This window comes from Sinocyclocheilus grahami, unplaced genomic scaffold (genome assembly GCF_001515645.1).
Source record: "Sinocyclocheilus grahami isolate Dianchi unplaced genomic scaffold, SAMN03320097.WGS_v1.1 scaffold21.1, whole genome shotgun sequence".
NCBI classification, from domain to species: Eukaryota; Metazoa; Chordata; class Actinopteri; order Cypriniformes; family Cyprinidae; genus Sinocyclocheilus; species Sinocyclocheilus grahami.
Genome location: NW_015505200.1, coordinates 1,013,327 through 1,035,135, shown reverse-complemented (window position 1 = coordinate 1,035,135; position 21,809 = coordinate 1,013,327). Strand labels below are relative to the sequence as shown.

Sequence of the window (21,809 nt, the reverse complement as noted above, 5' to 3'; positions counted from 1 at the left end):
TAAACATGTTTCCAAGAAAGCAATTACCACATCTGCTGAAAATCTAACATGTACAACCTTTGAACTGTCAAGAAGTTCATTTAGTAGAGCAGTGGTTTTCAAACCTTTTTAAGAGTGACCCCAATTTTTTCTTTTTAAATTGACGTGACGCCTAGGAGCACACAATTGAGAAATGATACACAATATATGCCTCGTATCTCGCATCATTCATGTCAGAATAAACATGTTTCCAAGAAAGCAATTACCACATCTGCTGAAAATCTAACATGTACAACCTGTGAACTGTCAAGAAGTTCATTTAGTAGAGCAGTGGTTTTCAAACCTTTTTAAGAGTGACCCCAATTTTTTCTTTTTAAATTGACATGACGCCTATTATATATATATACACACACACACACACATATATATATATATACTGTATATAAGCTCTGGAAGGATGCTCTCTGTTCTAGAATCAATCGCTGAGAGTGCTTCTGAAATTAGTGAGGGTGCTTTAGCTTTCATGCACATCTATTTTTACATCATATTTTGTCCAGTCCATTCTTATGATCATCACTATGTCAATCATTGTGATTTCGAAGAAGGAATCCCCCAATTATATGCAGATGTCACTCCTGAAACTTTGCAGCATGTTCGCCAAGTTGGTCTTCTTAGCAGCATGAAAAACAAAACTTTTATTCAAATTCTGAATGGATTACACCCAAGACCCAAAGAGCGCTCCCTTAATAATCACTGAGCTGTCACTCATTTCAGTTTATTGCGATTTCAGAAAAATCTGTTATAATCAATTAATCTCTGTACACTGCACAAAACATCTCTTATTTACATCGTGTCTACACATTGTTATAATGAGAGGATTAGCTTGCAGAATTCAGGACTGAACAAAAACTCTGGCGTTTTGAGTGGTGAGTATAGATTGTGACTAACTGAAACATCTGATTGGCCATTGAATTGAAGAAATCAACAGATATGTCTGTGATTGGCTACAATGTTCAACGCTGTAAAAACACATTGTAATTAGAAACCTTTGATGCTCTCCAGAGAGCAAACACAGAGAGACAGAGACACACTGGTGTCTGCCATGAGGCGGCTGCCGCTTACTTTCATTTTGTTGTTCTTTTTGTTGTTAAAGTTACGTTTGCTGTTTGCCGTTTTATTCTTCCCTGAGTCTTGAACTTTGATACATACATATATAAATTTTCCTTAAATCATCCAGGTGACACATTTTTTAAGTCTTGCGACCTACCCGAGGGTTGCAACCCAGGTTTTAAAAACTACTGTGGTAGAATATACGCTCTGAAGTCATCTGAGCTCAGAAACAACTATGTGAGTTCAGTTCTTCTCTTCCTTTATGGGCAAATTGACTACATAAGTCACACCTGTCATTCATTAATTGTCATTTCTGGCAGCTTGTCAAACATCTACTGGGTTTGACTTCAGCACATCAGCCGATATTTACATGGAAACAAAGCAGATAAGCGGCGGAAGAGATGGAAGGAGAGAATCACAGAGGGCTGATTCATTGGGGATCCAGCAAAAGAGATAAAACAGCAGAAAATATGAGGATTAATAACAGCTTGACTGCCAATTTAAATATTAATTGAGCTAATATGTTCACAGCTAGCTGGCAAAACAAGATATGCATGCCATTAAGGGTTTGTTATGGAGATTTAAGTAACTGCAGAACAGGGTTTCCCAAGCGGAACTGCAGGAGGTACATGAGCTGATGAAAACCTAATAAATAATTAAGCCATAAAATGTAAAAATCATAAAAAAATAGGGCTGCATAATGAATTAAAATATAATTGAAATCTCAAAAGGCTGCGGTTTAGTCTGATGCACTGCATGAGTGAAGCACGGCACTGTGTTTATTTACACGCAAGCAGCTCATGTTTTTAGCTTTCTGGTTCCCAGTAAATGCTGCTTCACATGAACTCCATCTCTGCAGGTCGCTTATAATACATTTGGGAACACACCATGTATCACTTAATTTTCCCATTTGAATCATTTCCAACATTTTTTTGTGGATACATGTTTTCAGCATTGTATCAGATGTGTAACAAGAAATATTAATAAACCTGTTGTCAGCTAAACACAGATTATCCCTGCAGTTTTTCCCAAAAATAAAAGCTAGAGGTTTTACATTTTTGAAAAGGAAGAATTTAAAGACATATTAATATGTGTTTAACTTAAAATCTCAGGGGGTACTTCAAGAAAATGTAATGTCAGGGGTTTAGCTGATAAAAATGTTTGGGAATACCAGTTGTAGAGAATATAGCCATAAATTTAGGCACCACATATTCATAAAATGATAGAGCTTTGCTTTAGACAGAAGCTGAGCTAACAGTTTACATAGTACCATAAGGTCTGTCTGTGGAACATTGTAAATTGAATATTAATGTCAGATTAGTTGCCCTGCTTTGTGCTAATTGAAGTAAAGCTTCAAGCTAATATAAAGATCAGGAGTAAATGACATTCATATATTAAAATGCCCTATGAAAACTTTCATAAAGGTCTTAATTTAAAGGACAAAATGGTCCCTCATCTTATGAATAAAAAAATAAAAATTGTAGAAATTTTAGTGCAGTCTAAAATGGTTATACAGAAAAACACATTACCTTGCAAATGAATCCTTTCCTACTAAAAAGCACTACGAATCATGTCTGAGGTATAATTTAGTAAGTTTTCCCAGGTTTAAAATAGACTTTGTATCTCACATTTTCAGTGTGGTCTCAGAATTTTAGACCGAATGGCATCGAACACAACTCCCACAAACCCAGTCCTCCAGAACAAACAGGACAAAGACAACAATCAGACTGAAGCAAAGTCTCTACTGGGCTCAATCACCTGCACTTTACATTCAATTTTCTGCCAAACTTACAATCGACCCAAACCACAAGATGTATGTGAGGGTCATGGTGTCAGCGTGATGACTTCAAGAGACTCTTAACTTCTTCGCTGACACCTTAAACTGATTCTTTCATTTTTTCAATGTCAAGGTCTTTTAACTAACAGCAAGAAAAGTTAGCAAACCTGCCAAACGAGAGTTTCCATCCTTATTCATCCCGCATATACAGTGAGAGATGGCAGACTCATCCTCTGAGTATGGCTTATGAGATGCTTGACTATGTCTGTGGCCTTATTCATTCAACCTGTGGTAAATACGACTATGACCCATGGCGACCTTGTGTTTGAAGAGCTGTGGCTGATTTTGAAAGCTGAAAAGAAAGAGATGACGTTGCTTTGGCTACCAGGCATCAATAACACCATGCATTTAAAAAAATAAAAAGCACTGAAGTAAACTTTTAATCCCTCGGGATAATCCTGCAGTATAATTCCCACTCCTTGATAAGGAAGTGGAATTCTCCTTCTGCTCTACGTAATCTCAGGATTGGATGGACCCAATATTTCCTCTTTCTTTTCAAAATCATCCTCACTGCTTGAAGACTCCATTTTGTATTGTTTTGCTAATTAATTCATACGCATCGGACTCAGTGTGCAAGTTTTCTGTGCGTGACAAATGTTTAGGATGAAGAATACGAAAATATACATACGAAAATGTCAGTTTCAGTGTGCAAGGACCTTAAGAGGCTTCAAATGAATGTTCTATTACTCTGTGGACTGCTTCTAGAATTATCCAGTTTAAGAGTTCCCGAGTTCAAGAAATGGTAATGCTGAATTCTCATGGTACATCACCATACACATCATCATAAAGTCTTTAGAAATAATACTAAAATAAATATCTAGGCATACTTTATTCAGTTTGGAGTTAAAGGGCAAGTGCACATTATTAATATTTCTGTAAATGTGCCAGTTTAGTTTTTACAGCTAATTTTCAAATGTAGTCCCTTTGAAGTTTTCCGATTTTAACAGCAGTTTTTTTAGATCATGATTTTAAGGTTACACTAAATGAGTGACAGGTTTTACATTTTTAATTCTTTTTATACATTCTTTAATTTCTCTCATGCACATTTAGAACCGGTTGGTATACTGACTGTTCAAGTTTTGGACAAGGTGCCTGAGTCCAGCTGGATAAACAATATGTATAGTATATTGAATTAAAAAAATAAAGTGCTGATGCCTTTGTATTCAAGATGCTTTACAATAGAAAAAAAAATTGTAATCAATTAGGTATAATTAAATAATCTATATTCATATATACTACACTACTTTTTTTTTTTTTTTTAAGAAATTAAAACATTTTTTCAGCAAGTATGGAGTGAACTGATCAAAAGTGACAGTAAAGACATGTATAATGTTACTAAAGATTTGTATTTCAAAATAAATGTTTTCTGGTCATCATAAAATCCTGGAAAACAGTATCATGGTCTCCACAAAACTATTAAGCAGCACAACTTATAACTAACATTTGAAATAACAATAAATGTTTCTTGTGCACCAAATCAGCATATTAGACTGATTTCTGAAGGATCACGTGACACTGAAGATTGAAGTAATGGCTGCTGAAAATATTGTCATTAGAGAACTTTTATTACATTTTAAAATATATTCAAAGAGAAAACAGGCATTTTAAATTGTTGCAATATAATGTGTTGAATTTCGATGTCCATGCCATTTTCCTTTAAATTTCTAATCTATCTGTGTGTGTCTGTTATAAAATAAAATAATGTCTTACACTTGGATGTTTAAGCAATTTCTCTTCAAAATGTTCCACATTCACTGTGTGAATTATTTCTATAATAAAGATATGACGCATATAACACAGCAAAGGTGTGATCATCTTTGACCTTGTTTTGCAGTGAACTCTTGCTTAATAATTTTTCTGTTATTCCGACCAGGACTTCATTTCCGAATAAAATTAAGTTTCATAACAGCGAAGCACATCTGAGGGATTTCACGCTAAGCTGCATCAGACAGACCGCGGATGAAGTCCTTAAGTGCGTAAAGGCTTGTGCAAAACAAACATTTGATTAAACACTGTGTCATTCAACATCTCGAGACTGTGGAGCCTCTGTCTGAATTTCTGCACACCTCCAGGGGTTAACCCAGATGGTACAGATACAATAAGCTAAGAGCGTGCAAAGTCGGCCATCTAGAACTGTGCCAACTAAAACATCTTCTCCTCTGGCTGTTGCCATGACACCAAACAGTCTCTATGGATTGAGAATGGGAAAAAGCGACAGCACCACATCTCTCAAGGGGAAAATAAATTGTACGCACACATGCTTTTTTTTGGTTGTTATTTTCTGTATCCAACTCTGAGTAAAAAAAGATCAACAACAAAGAAAAGGCACCTTTTAGTATCTTTATACAAAAAACATGAAGACAATGTATTATGCAAATAAATGCCATGGAAACGAGATGTTCCTCTATTAGAACATCATCTCAAGACCATGATAACAGAAGACATCCCTAAGGTATAAAAATAAAAGTATAAAAAAAGAGTCCAGCAAATGGAAATGGCATTCATGGATGCAACTGGATTGCAAAGAGGGTGTTTGAGAAGAAGCAGTGAAAGGCCTTTCTTGTATAGCTCTTCTTGAGAGCACCTTGGAAACCACGTTCACCAAATCTTAACTCAATCATCTGGCTATTACGCCCCCTGTAATTTCCTCCTCCATTTAAGAATACAAATAAGAATTGGCCTTTACCTCCCTTCAGATCTTCATATAATACATGCACTCTCTGCCTCTTCGGTGCAATTGCCATTTTTTATAGTCCCCTTTTAACTCTGGGTCTGTAAATGAGAGACTTGAACCCAGAAGCAACCATTATATTATTAATGAGAACAATTAAAACTTACTGTTCTGCTTGCTTGTTTTTCTTGCTTTTTGGTGGTGACACGCTAAGCTTTGTGTCAAACTGCTTCAAAATTATGCACAATTAATCCTGAAAATTACATGGTAGCCATTTTGCTAATGGCTAATAATTGCCATGATACACTGCCAATTGCCATGAATCAGAATTAGCCGACAGAATTAGCAGACAGAACTGTTTCTAAGCAAGGAAATGAAAGAGCTGTTGAGATGATCAAGTGTGTGTGTGTGTGTGTGTGTATATATACTATATATATATATATATATATATAACCCTCTGTCTGGGTTCACAGTATAAATGCTAGCATATAAATTCTTCCCTGAGCATATTTATTTCTCCTGCAATGTGGCCGATGATAAAGATGAATTATTCGGAGATACTTTATGGCGTGTGTTACCACATTCTCCCAATACAGGAGTGATCTATACCACTCAGGCAGCATTTAAAGCAACTTGTATTCTGCTCAATTTGGCACTAAACTTTCAATTTGAAGGGTGATTTAAAGCCACTGTAACGAAACGCTGACAGCCAACAATTGCTCTTCATGACACCACTGAATGTAAGCCAGTACACGTCTATTGTGCTTTAAACATGCATGCTGTGTTCCGGGGCCTTTGACGTTTATCATCCCTGTTGAAAGAGTAATCTGAAGCTTCTAAGGATGAATGCAGACACAATAATGAGCTACTAGTGTTAGGATGTGTTTGTTCTATCTGAACCTGAGCCAGTGCCTCGCCGGCCTTGATTCAACAGTTTGCCCCTCTGACAAACACATCGAACATGCATGGAGAAGATAATCATGTTTCTTTTCCACTTATTTTGTGCCCTGGGTTTTGAAAAGACACAATGGTCCACTGAATAATTCATAAAATTATGCAATGCTGAAGTGAGAAAATTAAAGAGAGATTAGGAGAAAGCTCTATTCCAGGTCACTATTGAGGGCAATGCTGCGTCAGGCACAAACACTGGGGCTGTTTTGCTTGAAGAATAAATACAACAACCAGAATTGCTGTGAAGATGTCGAGATGTTAGGTTAAAGAGATTAAAATTGTGTGTAAATATCCTGTAAATAAATTCATAATAGTAACATATAATAATAACATATAATAAATAGTAATAAATAAATGCAGAACATAAATCTTGGATTCATTAATGCATATGAAGTTAAACGTACCAGTTATGCACCATGAGCTTCTGAACAGCCAGCAGGGCATTATAGCGGACAAGCTGGTCTTCATGATGCATGTGGTTCATCACTAGTTGTTTACCACCTAGCTGTTCGATCACCCTAAAGGACAGATAAACAGAGAGATGCAGTTCCAGATTATTATGTTCTGCAAGATGGGTACTAACACGGGGCCTCTATGCCTTTCAATTCTTGCAAAACTTGCCACTATCATGCTAGGATGCTAATGTAGCCTTTTAAGAATGTTGTATGTATGTAAATAAGTAAATAAATCTATTTAAATGAACGATTCATAAATTAACTATTTTATCAAACGTAATAATTTTTAATTATTTTTTATTCAATTAAAAAAATGCACATTAAAATCATATTAGCTACACCACAAAATGTTCCATTTTACAGTCAATTTTGATTTGATTCGTTGATGCAGCTGCCTGGAAATATTCATTTTGAACTTGATCTGAAATGTTCACGATAGAAAAATTTTGCCTTCTGTAAGAAATATTATTGACAAAACCATTATGTTCCCACACATTATGGGCCAACTGTGGGATCTGTACTATAGATTCAGATACACAGATTGACAGAACGATAGACAAAATAAATAGAACAACAGAACGACAGAAGGATGGATGGATAGATAGATAAATAGAAAGACAGATCACTGCTTGGAGATCACAAAAGTAATATCTTGGCACTTATCGCAAATGAGTGCAATTCTTTTGGACAACTGCTCACCTGCAGAAGCTAATTTGTTCTGGAGTGGTCTAATTACAGGGTTCGAACCAGGGCTGATGAGACCAACGAGTCCCTATAGATTCAGCGCGGTTTCTTTGAACAATATGGGTGTTTTGAAGAGGAAAGTGAGATTGTGCTGTGCTCTGAGTGGCTAACCTCAAGGGGAGGAAGGTCTGGATTAGAGAAGGTATTAGCCACTCACAGCGGAGTTGGACACGAGTGGCAGATCACTTTACTTTTAGAGGAAAACTATATATAACGTTCTTAAGTCTAAAACTGATTGGCTGATCATGAATGCTATGTGCCGACAATATAAATTACAAGCTTGGGCAACATCTTGCAATAGGTCAGCCTGGATGAATTAGTATGCTGCTCTCTTTGAAGTGATGTAAGTAAATTGACACCGATATCATTGCTTGCAAGCAGTTGCCATAGATGGTATTAACTCTAATCTGGGCGATTTTCAGTGCTATAATCACAGAGCTACAGGATATTTGGGTATTGAGGAACAGTCATAAAATTGCAGCGCTGCAGAGTCGGAAAGATGGTCATTTATGGAAGATGGATGAAGGACACTCGCTCACCTCTTGCCACGAGGGTAATGTCTCACGTATTCCCCCACGTCGTGAGCTGCAACGGCAATAACCTGAGGGTCATCAGACACTTCCAACAACCTGGTCAGTATCCTGGCAGGAAGCACAAACACACAATCATTTCAGGTCCTCAAAAGCAATCAGTAACACCTCCAGGGCAATACTAAACCCACGCTGAGCAAATATATCCCAGGGTACTGTACAGCTGGAGATGTGATGTCTACCACAGGCAAGAAAAATATTAAAGGTTCTGTTAGTTCAGTTAGAAAAAAAAGTTTCCTTGAACAGTATTATCGTCTTGTATTCCAGTAAAAAGATGTAATCATCAACCAAATACAATACATTTTATAGAGAAGAAAAATTGGCTGTTTTCAGAAAATATAGTGGGCCCCAAAAATGTTTGGGCTCAGTAAGATTTTAAAATGTTTTTGAAATAACTCTTATATGCTTGCCAAGGCTACATCCATGTGATCAAAAATACAGTAAAAACATTATATTGTGAAATATTACAATTTAAAAAGTTTTCTACTTTAATATATATTTTTTTAAATTATTCCTGTGATGCAAAACTGAATTTTCAGCAGACAGTCTTCAGTCACATGATCCTACAGAAATCATTCTTACATGCTGATTTGGTGCTCAAGCAATATTTCTTATTATTATCGATGCTGATAATTATCAAGTGCTTCTTTACAATATTTGTGGAAACATGATATTTTTTGTCAAGTTTCTTTAATGAATAAAAAGTTCAAAAGAACAGCATTTATTTGAAACAATTTTTTTAACAATATAAATGTTTTACGGTCACATTTGATCAATTTAATAACATCTTAATAGATTCTCAGGTTATTTTTTTCATAGATGTTGAGATATTTTCAACAAAAATACTGCTTAAGAAAATTATTTATTTTGAAGTGAGCACGTAGCTTGTTGTTCTGGGAAATGTAACTTCAATCTATTTCCGCTCAAAAACAATACATCAAGTATGAGACAGATCTCAATTGCATGAAAGCGTGAAATTATAACAATCGTGCAGAATAGAGAGAGAGAGTTCAAGCGCTACAAATCACCTACACACAGAGCAAAAAATGGAGGGAAAAAAGAGAGACGAACTGAAGTAAAACACAAATTGCTGAGGGCTGAAATGGAGCCTTGTGCTGATTGTGGAGAGGGTGCATGGTGATGAGAGCAATGAGATGAGTAGATTAGGATTTAAACAGGGTTGTCAAAAGGGTCAAGCTGACGCATGATTAAACTATTGAGAGAGAATGAAAATGAGAGTTTCGACCACTGATACTCGGCTTTGGTTTCAACTTGTGCGACCTTCACCAGAGGAACACGCACACAACCACGCAATGTGATTCAGACAGTAAAAACAACTTGTGTAAAAACAGTACAGTATGTTCAAAACAGTAATTTAACCATTTGCTCAATACTGCAGAAAATCATTGCAGTTTCTCTCAGAATACTTGACCCCTGCTAACATCTTTTTATTCTAAAAGCAGGGAGAACTGAAAACACTCATTATGACTATTCACACATGTGTATGATATCAATTCACACAGCATGTATGTTTTAAAGCAGCCACATCAGGGTTCTCACCACTGATCTATATACAGGTGCATCTCAATAAATTAGAATGTCATGGAAAAGTTAATTTATTTCAGTAATTCAACTCAAATTGTGAAACTCGTGTATTAAATAAATTAAATGCACACAGACTGAAGTAGTTTAAGTCTTTGGTTCTTTTAATTGTGATTATTTTGGCTCACATTTAACAAAAACCCACCAATTCACTATCTCAACAAATTAGAATACTTCATAAGACCAATAAAAATTTTTTTTTTGTGAATTGATTCACTATTGATTCACTAATTGATTCGAGTTTCACAATTTGAGTTGAATTACTGAAATAAATGAACTTTTCCACGACATTCAAATTTATTGAGATGCACCTATATTATGACTGGACTGCCGACAGACAGTGAAGCCACCGGAAGTGTTCGAGCCGCCATCTTACTATTCCCTACCAGCAGAGAGCACCATTGAGTCACAGCCAAAACACTGACCTAAAATCACCCGATTTGAAGCGAGGGATTCGTTTTTATGTTAGGTGTATGTAAAACCAGTTTTACTTCAGATGTTATCTGCAATGTTTATGGTCTTTTTGGGGAGGATAAGTGATACATTTAAATCGTTAAGGTGGGTGTGTCTGCTAAACTTAACGTTACGTTAACTGATCCAACACAAAATATAGTACATTTCTTTATGTACGTAATTATTCAGGAATTATTAAACATGAACGTATTAGTATCAGAAATTAATTTGAATATACAATGAATAATAAAATAGCCTCTGTTACTATATTAATCTATGTTGTACTGAAATGAAAAGCTTAACTTACCATGCATCATCTTGGAAATAAAGCTTCATGTCTTTAAGTCCATACTGTATGTAACGTTAGTCAGTTATTTCTCTGAAAAAATTATGATGTGTATATTTTAATGTCCTGATTGAGCAACATCTATTTCGGACTCTCCAAGATTGCGCAAATATCTTCAGATTTCAGAATGAGTACTTTGTCATTTGTTACATATATGTTGAGCTAGGTCGTGTCCGTCTGATGTTTATCATGTTCGCTACTGTAATGAACGTAACTTTTTAATAAGCAGGGGAAATTCCTGACATAAAAAAAAAAGTTTTCATGCCTAGAGTGTTTGCATTTTAAGAATGTACAGGGATACTTCAGATTTAAAACCGCTGACTTGTTAGGTGATGTTTTCTCATAAAATTTGTACGATTTCCTATTAATTCAATGGAATGTATGGGAACAGTGGGGAATACCAATATGGCGGCGCGGCGGCTTCACTTTCATGACGTCATGAGCAATCCAGTTCTCCATTATAGATCAATGGTTCTCACTCTTTTTCAGTGATCATTTTCCAGGACTTTGAGGACTGCACTTGAGAAGGCAATGAGTGTTATCACTATGTCGGAGACACGCTAGCTTTCCCAAGGCAGATGAATTTAGAGTGGTTACAATCATCCGGGTTTAAATCGCGCTCAAATTGATTTGATTTTGACTCAATATTTACACTGAAGCTCGCAGGCGGCTATGGTAAGGGGCATGACATTCCCCGACCAGGCGCCGTGTGCTGCCAATCACAACACACACTGGCCCAGCTAACCAATCACAGCACATTTCGTATTTCAGAAGGCGGGCCTTCATTTGATTCAAGAACTATTCGAGCCGTTCATGCCAGACTGGGGAGAGAGGTGTTGTAATAATGTAAAATATGTGAAAAATAATGTGTTTTTTGAGCACCCTAGTATTAGAGCCTGTTCTAGTACCCCCCCAAAACAAAATCAAGACTTTGTAAAAGAGCATAATATGACCCCTTTAATTTAATTACAGTGGGAATAAAATACAAGGATCATGCCCTAAAGTAATATATTCCTCTCTCCAGAAGTCTTTAAAAACATACAGTTTATGGCCATGACATACCTATAAAATCATCTCTCTAATATGAGCTCTTAATTATACATTACAACAATTATTTGAAAATAAAAATAAATTAATTGAGTTCATTATTAATGCTAATAATCTTAAAGGAAAAAATATTGGAATGTATCCTTCATATGTTTTTCAATTAAGTATTGCTTTAATAGGGTCAAGTGAAAAATGAGTGGATTCTGACTAACTTGGTCACCTCTGATTGGACACTGCACTGCTCTTCACGGAAAGCGATATAAATATACACAGAAGCATTTGAAAGCAGTTGCCTATCAGTGAGTATTGAATTTAGTCAATACTTGATACTACCAGTGCTGCAGAACGGCCGGTATTGTTACATTTTAAAAATTTCAGTATCAACTTGGTAAAAAAGTACTAATAGCCTATTTTTTACAATAATCACAATTATTAGTTAACAAGTTACTGAATTAATGTTAACAAAGTTGCTTTCCACTTTACTACAAACATTCATCACAAAACTAAATGGCGTCATTCAAAATACTTCTCTTAAAGATGACCACTGGATAGAACGTTAGAAAACATCAGTGTTCACACTGTCAAAAGTCAGTATTGATGCACCAATCTTGATTTTTCATGGCCAACTCCAATAACAATTTAACATTTATTTTATTTTTTAAAGCAAAAGATAAGATAGAATGAAAATATGAGTACATGAACAAGATTTTATTTCCTCTATTACAGGCCAAACTCTCTGTAGCCATTTAAAATGAGAGGCAAACACTGCATTTAATCACGACTACATGAGCAGTTTCTACGTGACGCAGCTGACACAGAATCGCATACGCTGTTTACGTTCAGTGGATATTCTCCAAAATGGCGCTAGGGTGACGCGGAGGAGATGAATTGTTGAGTAAATTCATTAATTTTGTTTTCTTTGCATACAAAAAGTGATGTCACATGGATTATTTTACCGATCTCCTTGCTACGTTTCTGGACCTTGATCATGGTAATTACATTACTGTCTATGAGAGGGTCAGAGAGCTCTCAGAATTCATCAAAACTATCTTAATTTGTGTTCCGAAGATGAACGGAGGTCTTACGGGTTTAGAACAACATGAGGGTGAGTAATTAATGACAGAATTTTCATTTTTGGGTGAAATATCCCTTTAAATTAGATGTAATTTCAAAATCTGAAGCAAAAACAGAATGTTCTGACTTTAGCTTTGTGAAATTATACTGCATAAAACATCTGCGGGAAACAAAACAACAGACAGGCTGAATGAAAAGCAAATTCACTCTCTGATAGCAGCCATACAGCGTTTCCCTGGTTACCGCTGTAAACAAAGCAGTGCTGCTGAACACTACCAAAAACCATAGAACACCCAAGACGTGTCACTCGTATAATTTTGAATGGAGAAAAATGCAATGCTCAATATGGCCACTCTATCGAACGACGCCCCGCCTTCTGAGTAAAAGAGCCAATCGCTAATCTCTAAAGTCATCGCATCACTGCAGCTGCCGTTAGAAGTCCAGGTTGTTATAGAAACAGTCAGCATTCTAAGACGTGCGCATGCACACTGGCTGCTCTAGCCTGAGAAATAAGCCCTTTTTTAACACTATTTAACAGACTTTAGTCTTTGCAACTTCAGGGATCTTATCTATGCACAATCAGCTTGTAACACTCCAAAGAGAAAGGAAAACTTGAAATCGCATCATATGACCCCTTTAATAAATGCACTGTAACTAAACCCATTAGATTTTAGTCGACTAAATTTACTGTAGATTTAGTTGACTAAAACTAGAATAAAACTAAAAACAATTTAGATGACTAAAATATGACTTAAACTAAATGGCATTTTAGTCTAAAGACAATGACTAAAACTAAATCAAAATTTGCTGTCAAAATTAACACTGTTCTGAAAACAGTCAGTTCCCCTCAGAGATAAATTTTTTAAACCCCTATCCCTAATTCAATATTAAGGATTTCCTTCCAATATTTTGCGCATTGTGAACAATGAGCTGCTCTGTCTGCTACAGCATTATCCCCTCTTTGCGTTTGTCTTCAGTGTCTCTGGCCTTCGTTAACGTGACTTTGTAATATTTCCACACAAATAACATTTTGGAAAATGCTTGCAATACAGTTTGTGTGCAAGTCCGGAACAGAGATCGGCTCAAATAAAACAAAGAGTCGGTTGCCGATCGGTCATTTAGAGCAAAAACAGGCCAGTTCTGATTTATGGCTGGTCGAACGTTTTCTACTATTAACATTAATTGTTTCGGGCCAATGGTAAACTGTTTATTCTTGGCTAAAGGAAAAACACTTTGACATTTTTTAAATAATAATTTTCCAGGACAGCAACACGATTTTCCAGGACATTTGACATTTTCTCTCATTTTCCATGTGTTTTTAGTTTTCCAGGTTTTCTAGGACGCGTGGTAACCCTGCACATTCACATTATAATATTCTTAATTATCTTTTTCCTTTCTTTTTTATTTATGGCCTTTGCTACTGTTTTATTAAGAGAGATCGACAGAAATAATGGGGGGAACAGAAAGGAAAATAAAGAAATCACAAGCACACAAATACTTTTTGCAGCCACTGTATCTTGACGTTTTCTTGGGGTAAACTGGCAAACAGGTTTTTCTTAAACCATAAATTGACAACATTTAGTGAGATTTCTGCTTTGTATTTCAATATATATTCTTGAAAACAAGTCTGAATATCTTAAGTTTGTGCTTCAAGTGAATGTGCTTCTTTAACAGGACGACAAGACCTGTTTATTTGTGTTAAAAACAAAAAACTCAATTAGTTAAATATCATAAAATGGATCACTACTGTAAATTATGATTTGCCACTTGTTCAGAATCTTCACACAACTGGTAATTAAATCTTATATATGTGACTCAGCTGGAGTGGGAGTCTCAATTAAACATTTGTAGAAAAAGCCCCCAAAAAATACTTCAAATATATTTTTTTGGCTGTTTTATGAATTTTGATAAAATCTCAAATTCTGTCGATTTTATTACAAAATTCAGACAATAAATGTGGTTTTGACATTCTATGGTGCGGTGTGACTGTGACAGATCGCTGTAAATGCCAAAAGGGAGCTCTTTTATTACTAGTTATGGCACATTTGAGAATAATGTTACATTTTAATGTTACTATCTACTGGTTGACACTGCAGCAAGTTATGCAGCAACTCACTGTTCAGCCCAAATACTAACACCAGACGCTTCTTACTTCAGCAGCTCATAGTTCTTCTCGTTCAGGCGAACAGCGTTTTCCCTCCAGAACTTCTCCGATTTGTGCACTGGACTCCACTCCAGACGGCCAGACTTCAGCTCAGAGCTGTACTCATCAAAAGAACTGCAAGAGGAAGAAGGAAAGCAGTATAAATGTGAGGGGGGAAAAATGTTGAAAACATGTTGAGAGAGTATGTGGGCTTTACCTGAGATCCTGAACACTCTCTCCCAGTCTTTCCAGGAGGAACTTGATGTCATCAGTGATGTCCTCATCATCATATTTCTGCTGGTCCAGGTTCTCCAGCTGTTTGAGCACTTTGCACTGGATCATGGCAAGAGCGTACTCCTGACGGGTCTCTCTCTCAGCGGATTTCTCCAGCAGGTTCTACAGCAATGAGCAAACATGAAACATGTTAACTTTGTTATCGTAGAAATTATTCAAGTGGATAACAAGTAGTAAGAGTACTGAAAATAACCCAAACACAAATTATTCTGATTTCTAGAACAAAAAGTAATCATATTTAAACATTCACTTCATTTCAAATATTTAAATGATAACAAACATTTTCTTTCATCAGATTTCATTTGAAGGTGGATACCATGTTACCATGGTGTTTAGCAATAAAGAACAATATACATTCAAAATCAAAACAAAAGATGACATTGAAGAACTTTTACATTTTAAATCAACAATGGTTGAATAGCTAACTTGGACCTTAAAGATCTGTCCTTGGCTTCTGTAGTCAAGTGATTCGGTAAATTCAAGACGCATTAAAATATCTCATATAAAACAGCCTGTGAACAATATGTCACTTAAAGATTTACCTTACGAAAATTATCCAGAGTTCACATCTGTTAGTTAGCTATAAAAACACTAGAGGGAGCTTATTTACTGTTAATTATATATGTATGTTTGAAGACAATTTATGAAAAATATTATGTGCTATTGTGTTGTATACAAATTTTTTTATTTGAATGTGATTTATTATATCTGAAAATAAAAATAATTGAATATAATAGTTTTGTTGTTAATTTTAACCTCTAATATCATGTACTACATGTACAGCATTAGTTGAGAGAGAGTTCCCCCCCCCCCTTTGGCATAATTATGAATAATCGTCTATCAGTATCGGCTGAGTAATTTAGCATCAGTGCATCTCTAATTGAGACTGATGTAAAGAGAATGTCAGTGCTTGACATTTTAAATATGCATTCAGAGAGTTTCTACTTTAAAAAAAAGAGCAGAAAAGCTTTGTGCAACCACATAGTGTCCACAATGTTTTACCAGAACCCGTTTGACACTGCCCCTTTTGACAACCAAAAGATGAACCACTGAGCAATGTGACTTGAAGAGGAAATTAACATGCCGTATTTGAATAAAAGTGCTTTTATTTCTCAGAATTCATTAGTCTTAATGGACATGGCTCATTTGGCAGGAAATGCTAACATAAGCAATGACTTCCTTTTTAAAACTCTTTGCTCTTAGCTGTACTAAAATTAGGTGTTGCTCTTTGAAAACTCACCTACAAGCCTTGAAAAACATGCCCTTTCTGTCATTACTGGAACATTCCTCCTAAGTTGTTCTTCTAGATACTAGTGGTAGTCATCAAACAATGATAGACTCAAGGTGGTACATACATTTTATTCTACTCAAGCAGCCTAAGAAGATGAGCTCTCAAACAGGTAAAGTAGTGATTGCGCTGAATACTGCCAAAGATTATATCATAAATATAATGCCAAAATATAAAAAACTCTATATCTGACTCACTTTTATAGAGTTGTTACTGAATTTTGAATTTAGCAAAAAAGTCACGTCACACATAATCATGACTTATCATGGTTTATCAGTCATTGGTGTGCCATGGAAACTTGTGCACATCACTATTAATTGTCCTACTATGTATTATATGTAGCTAGTGTTGTTGTAATGCTTAACTATAAGAATTAATTTGAAATAACCCAATAAATCTATTAAATCTTTCTTAACAGTTGGGAGTTAAGATAAGTCTGAGGTAATCCTAACTTTAAGAAGTTATTTACGATGATTTTTAAGAAGATTCTTTTCAAAAACAATCTTAAGAAAAAGATAAGAATATTCTTAAAGGGGTCATATGATGCGATTTCAAGTTTTCCTTTCTCTTTGGAGTGTTACAAGCTGATTGTGCATAGATAAGATCCCTGAAGTTGCAAAGACTAAAGTCTCAAAACCAAAGAGATATTCTTTATCAAAGTTAAGACTCTGCCACGCCCCCCTAAAACAGCTCGTTCTAACACGCCCCCACATATCTAGGTCATTATGTGGGAATATTTGCATAATGCGCCCAAATGTGCACGCAAAGAAAGAAGGCGTGGTTTCAGTAACCGCAGTTAGTGTTGAAGCAGCCATGTCAGAGAGACTGTGTGTTTCTAGGCAAAAGCAAAAGCACTTTATCTGGCCTTCCGAAAGTAGATGTAATCTTTAAGATTACTTACAACAGAACAGCAATGCATTTTATGGACGACCGTTTCGTGAACCTAGGAGAGGAGGTAATTCTGACTTTGCTATGACAATCTGGCGCTTCAGAATCAGCGACTGTTTTGTTATTAGTTTAAGTATTTGCTATTGACTCTTCAAATGCAGAGTTTTTTGAGCATCGTGTGTGTGTGTGTGCGCGAGAGCACGCGTGTGAGAGAGAGAGAGAGAGAGAGAGACAGAGACAGAGAGAGAGAGAGAGACAGCGACACATCACAGTAGAGTCAGCTGTCTTAACCGCGGCTTGTGTACTGCATCATTACTGTGTCTGTCACATGACTCTGTTCCCCTTTCGGGCTTGAACTGATGGTAAAACTAATGACATTATTTACTGTCTTTACATTTATTTTGAAAGCTGAAGCTCGCGATTATGGTAAGGGGCGTTACATTTCCGACGAGTGCTTGCGGTGTTCGGCCAATCACAATGCACTGGGTCAGCTGGCCAATCAGAGCAGACTGCGCTTGTCGGAAGGAGGGACTTTGTAGAAAACTAAGCGTTTGAGAGAGGTGGGGCATAGAGGACCTACAATAATGTACAGTATTTGAAAAATAATGTGTTTTTTGAACATTAAAGCATGTCAACATATTCTGTTACACCAAATACACAAAATAATGATCTTTAAAAAAGCATCATATGACCCCTTTAAGAAGAATTTTTGGGAATACAAAATAAGAATAAAATTAATTCTTAAGAATGTTTTGTGAATCCAGCCCCAGATCTCATTCTGAATGGTCCTGAATCACTGTTACTGAGACACTTCAATTTTAAGCTAGTGAGGTAGAAACAAAGTAATTATTAGTCATCTCATTGCCTCCCAGCAGTTTTAATCAGCAGAATTGTGACATTATTATACAATAAAGCCCCTAACAAAATTGAAGAATGAGAGTCAGTGATCGCTCAGCTGTCCAGCATGAAGGATGTCATGCTGTTGCATGTATGAAGGACAGCAAAGATTTAAAAGAGAAGTAAGCTTGCAAAGAAAGAGTTCATATTAAAAGGAAGTGACAGACTCCTAATAGAGCGATAGCTGCAGCATTGAATTACATAAGTAATGCATTTTGAAGAGGCAATGAACAGCACTGGCATTTTAATTTGCAGCAGCCTAATGTTTTGTTTCAGTGCAGACTGCTGTAAAGCAGTTTGACAGGTCTTGGTATTGGCAGTCCTGCTGCAAACACAATTTTTTTGCAGTCCGGACACACATCTCCATTTCAGACAAAGGCTTCATACCTATTCTCATTCTCATTGCCATGTACTGTCAAAGGAGTCATATCCTTTATCAGATCCTATTCCAGATGCACTCAATACCATGTACCCATTCTCTGACACAAGAGACAAAGTCTCCTTCATACATTTGTAACACAATTTCAGGCCATATAATGCTTGTTTTGCAACACATAATAAATCATGCTGAACCGGTCAGAAAATTGATTAGCCCAATGTACAGCTCTAGTTAACAAGATGATGGATTGTTAGCACAGTGCTGTCCTGCACCTTCCTCTGTGACATTCTGCATCTATGCATACTTAGTTACACACTGATTTCCCATTCAGTGCAAATAAGACATTGATGAATGAGTAGTAAGCATGGTTCATTTGCATGAGAGTAAATGAACTTGTAAAAAAAGAATAGACTCTCGGATTGAGAATTGGAAAATGACAGAATGACAGAGTGTTAGATACTGTACAATGATAGAACGATAGACAGCTAAATAGAATGCTAGATAGCTCAATAGAATGTCACATAGAATGACATGATCGATCGATAGATAGATTTTTTTTCCCCTTGTGCTTTTAATTCTTCGTAATGTGTATGTGCTTTCTTGCTTTTATTTTTTTCTTAACTTTTTGTACAGCACTTTGGCAACTAAGGTTGATTTTAAATGTGCTTTATAAATAAAACTGAACTGAATTGAATTACAGTATTGCTTTAGGCAATACTATATATATAACAGTGGGGTACAAATGTGAAACATAAATAATGGCAAATGTGCAGAGGCAGATCCACTAATAGCTGCAAAATGGAAGTCATGCAATCATGGACAGGCACAGGGAGAGAATACCTGGTCAGGACAACTTAATAAGCTCTTCAGCAGGTGAGATGAATGAAGCGCTGCACTCGAATTCAATACTGTCAGCGACATGGACAATGAATTCATTACACAACTCTAATACCAACAACAGAGCCCAGCTTTCAGGGCTAATTTGAACATTAAATGTAGCAGCACTATGAATGGCATGTGCAGGAAAATGAAATGCAGAATAAAGAGTAACAAGCAGCCTGTTTTTGTGCCTCGGTTATGCATTAAACAAATATGTGCCAGCAGTGGAAAAGTAATAAGCCCAAGAGAAGATAAAATGCCTTAGGACTACATTTGGTCTAGCACTACTATTCTACCTAACTCAAATGATCAACACAAGCACGAAGGGCAATGTGGGGGGTGACGAGTTTTTTTCCCCGTTTCTAGTCTCTAAAAACCAACCACTGAATGGGCCATGACGCGAGAGCGTGGAAGAGATTAAAATGAGTGCTTTTGACAATCTGCAACCTTAATAAGGTAACAATAGGGTTCTTAGTATATTCATCATGAAAGCTCTGGGCAAATTAAATCCTTTCAGAATAAAAGAGTGAGTGATCTGCTAATGGACTTTGAAGAGGACACCTTCTGCTGAGTGAAGCCCTGATCTGAAAAAAGTGAGAAAACAGACACACCCGTCCATCAGTAATGGATTCAGCACATGCACAGTTTCATTCATTATTTATACACGCACAAAAAAAAAGTCAGATAAATAGTCTGGCATTAGACTTAATGATCACTCATTAAGTATTTTTATATGTTTATATGATGCCTTTACTTATCTTCATTTAACAGATGCTTTGTAATCCATTTCCTTAAAGCACTCTAATTGCAGCAGTGGTGCCTTGTACATGATTGGGGTTAAGTGTCTTTCTCTTAAGTGTCTTAATGTGGCTCTGAAAAATGTTTCACGTTTTAAGTGCAAGAGGTCACAAAGCTTCAAATCTTGCTCTAAAGACTTTTTTTTTTTTTAAATAAACCAATTAAAACGGCATTGTTTGTCAGTAGATGTTCAGTGGGGTTGACAAGTCTGAGACCACATTGAAACTGTAATTCAAAATCTAATTTCAACCTGCAAATAAACAAAGAATTTTAATACATTTAGAATAAAGAAACATTGAAGTTTATTTTAAAAAATGCACTATTTATAGGTCACTAATTAAATAAGCAAATGTGGGGATAAAATGAAATACTAAGAAATGAAAACAACAAAATACTAAGAAAACTAAATATTAAATGAATAGTTCACCCTAGGGCTGGACGATATGGCCAAAATTGATATCACGATATATTTCTTAATTTCGGTCGAGACAATATAATTCCGATATTGATATGAACACTATTTATCTGAAATAGAAATCTTTTGTAACATTATAAATGCCTTTATCATCACTTTTGATCAATTTTAAGCATCCTTGCTAAATAAAAGTATTAATTTCTATAATTTCTTTCCCAAAAAAATAATAAAAATTATACTTATTGGAATAGTGTATAATGTTACAAAAGCTTTTTATTTCAGATAAATGCTGATCTTTGGATCTTTCTATTCATCAAAGAATCCTGAAATTTTTTTTACTCAACTGTTTTAAATATTAATCATCAGCAAATCAGCATATTATAATGATTTCTGAAGGATCATGTGACACTGAAGACTGGAGTAATGATGCTGAAAATTTACCTATGTATGATCACAGGAATAAATTACATATTAAAATTTATTCAAATAGAAAACAATTTTAAATAGTAAAAATATTTCAACATTTTACTGTTTTTGCTGTACTTTGGATCAAATAAACGCAGCCTTGGTGAGCAGAAGAGAATTCTTAAAAATAAAAAAAATAAAACCAACATTAAAAATCTTACGGTTCAAAAACTTTTGACTGGTAGTGTAGGCTAATTATTCTTATAGATTGAAACAAATGTGCTTCAGCCAGAAAAAAGGGTATGAAAAGTGCTCCGAGTCGCTGCAGAAAACAAGAAAATTGAACAACAACAACAACTGGAAACGTTGCTGGAGACGGGCTTATTTAAAATGAAAACTCATTCTCTGCCAGCAGGAGGCACTTTTAGAGTGATAAAACTAGCGGTTTCTCCAGTAATGGCTGTAATCAAAGCAGCTCCGCTCATGAATGCTACTTTATCATATCAAATGAAAATGGCATCGAAACTTTTCTGAAGACAGTCGGTTCCCTTCAGAGATACATTC

At 35.8% G+C, this 21,809-nt stretch overlaps 1 protein-coding gene across 2 annotated transcripts in view; it reads right to left on the bottom strand.

Moving 5' to 3' along the window:
* Window positions 1-21,809, bottom strand: part of LOC107556597 (V-type proton ATPase subunit H) — a 43,520-nt gene that overhangs the window by 858 nt on the left and 20,853 nt on the right. For both annotated transcript variants that reach the window (XM_016239732.1, XM_016239738.1), the window contains 4 exons: window positions 15,220-15,398; window positions 15,012-15,137; window positions 8,287-8,388; window positions 6,953-7,066 (listed from right to left, as the gene is read on the bottom strand). In XM_016239732.1, the coding sequence (XP_016095218.1) occupies window positions 6,953-7,066; window positions 8,287-8,388; window positions 15,012-15,137; window positions 15,220-15,398 (521 nt within the window). The remainder of the gene's footprint in view (window positions 1-6,952; window positions 7,067-8,286; window positions 8,389-15,011; window positions 15,138-15,219; window positions 15,399-21,809) is intronic.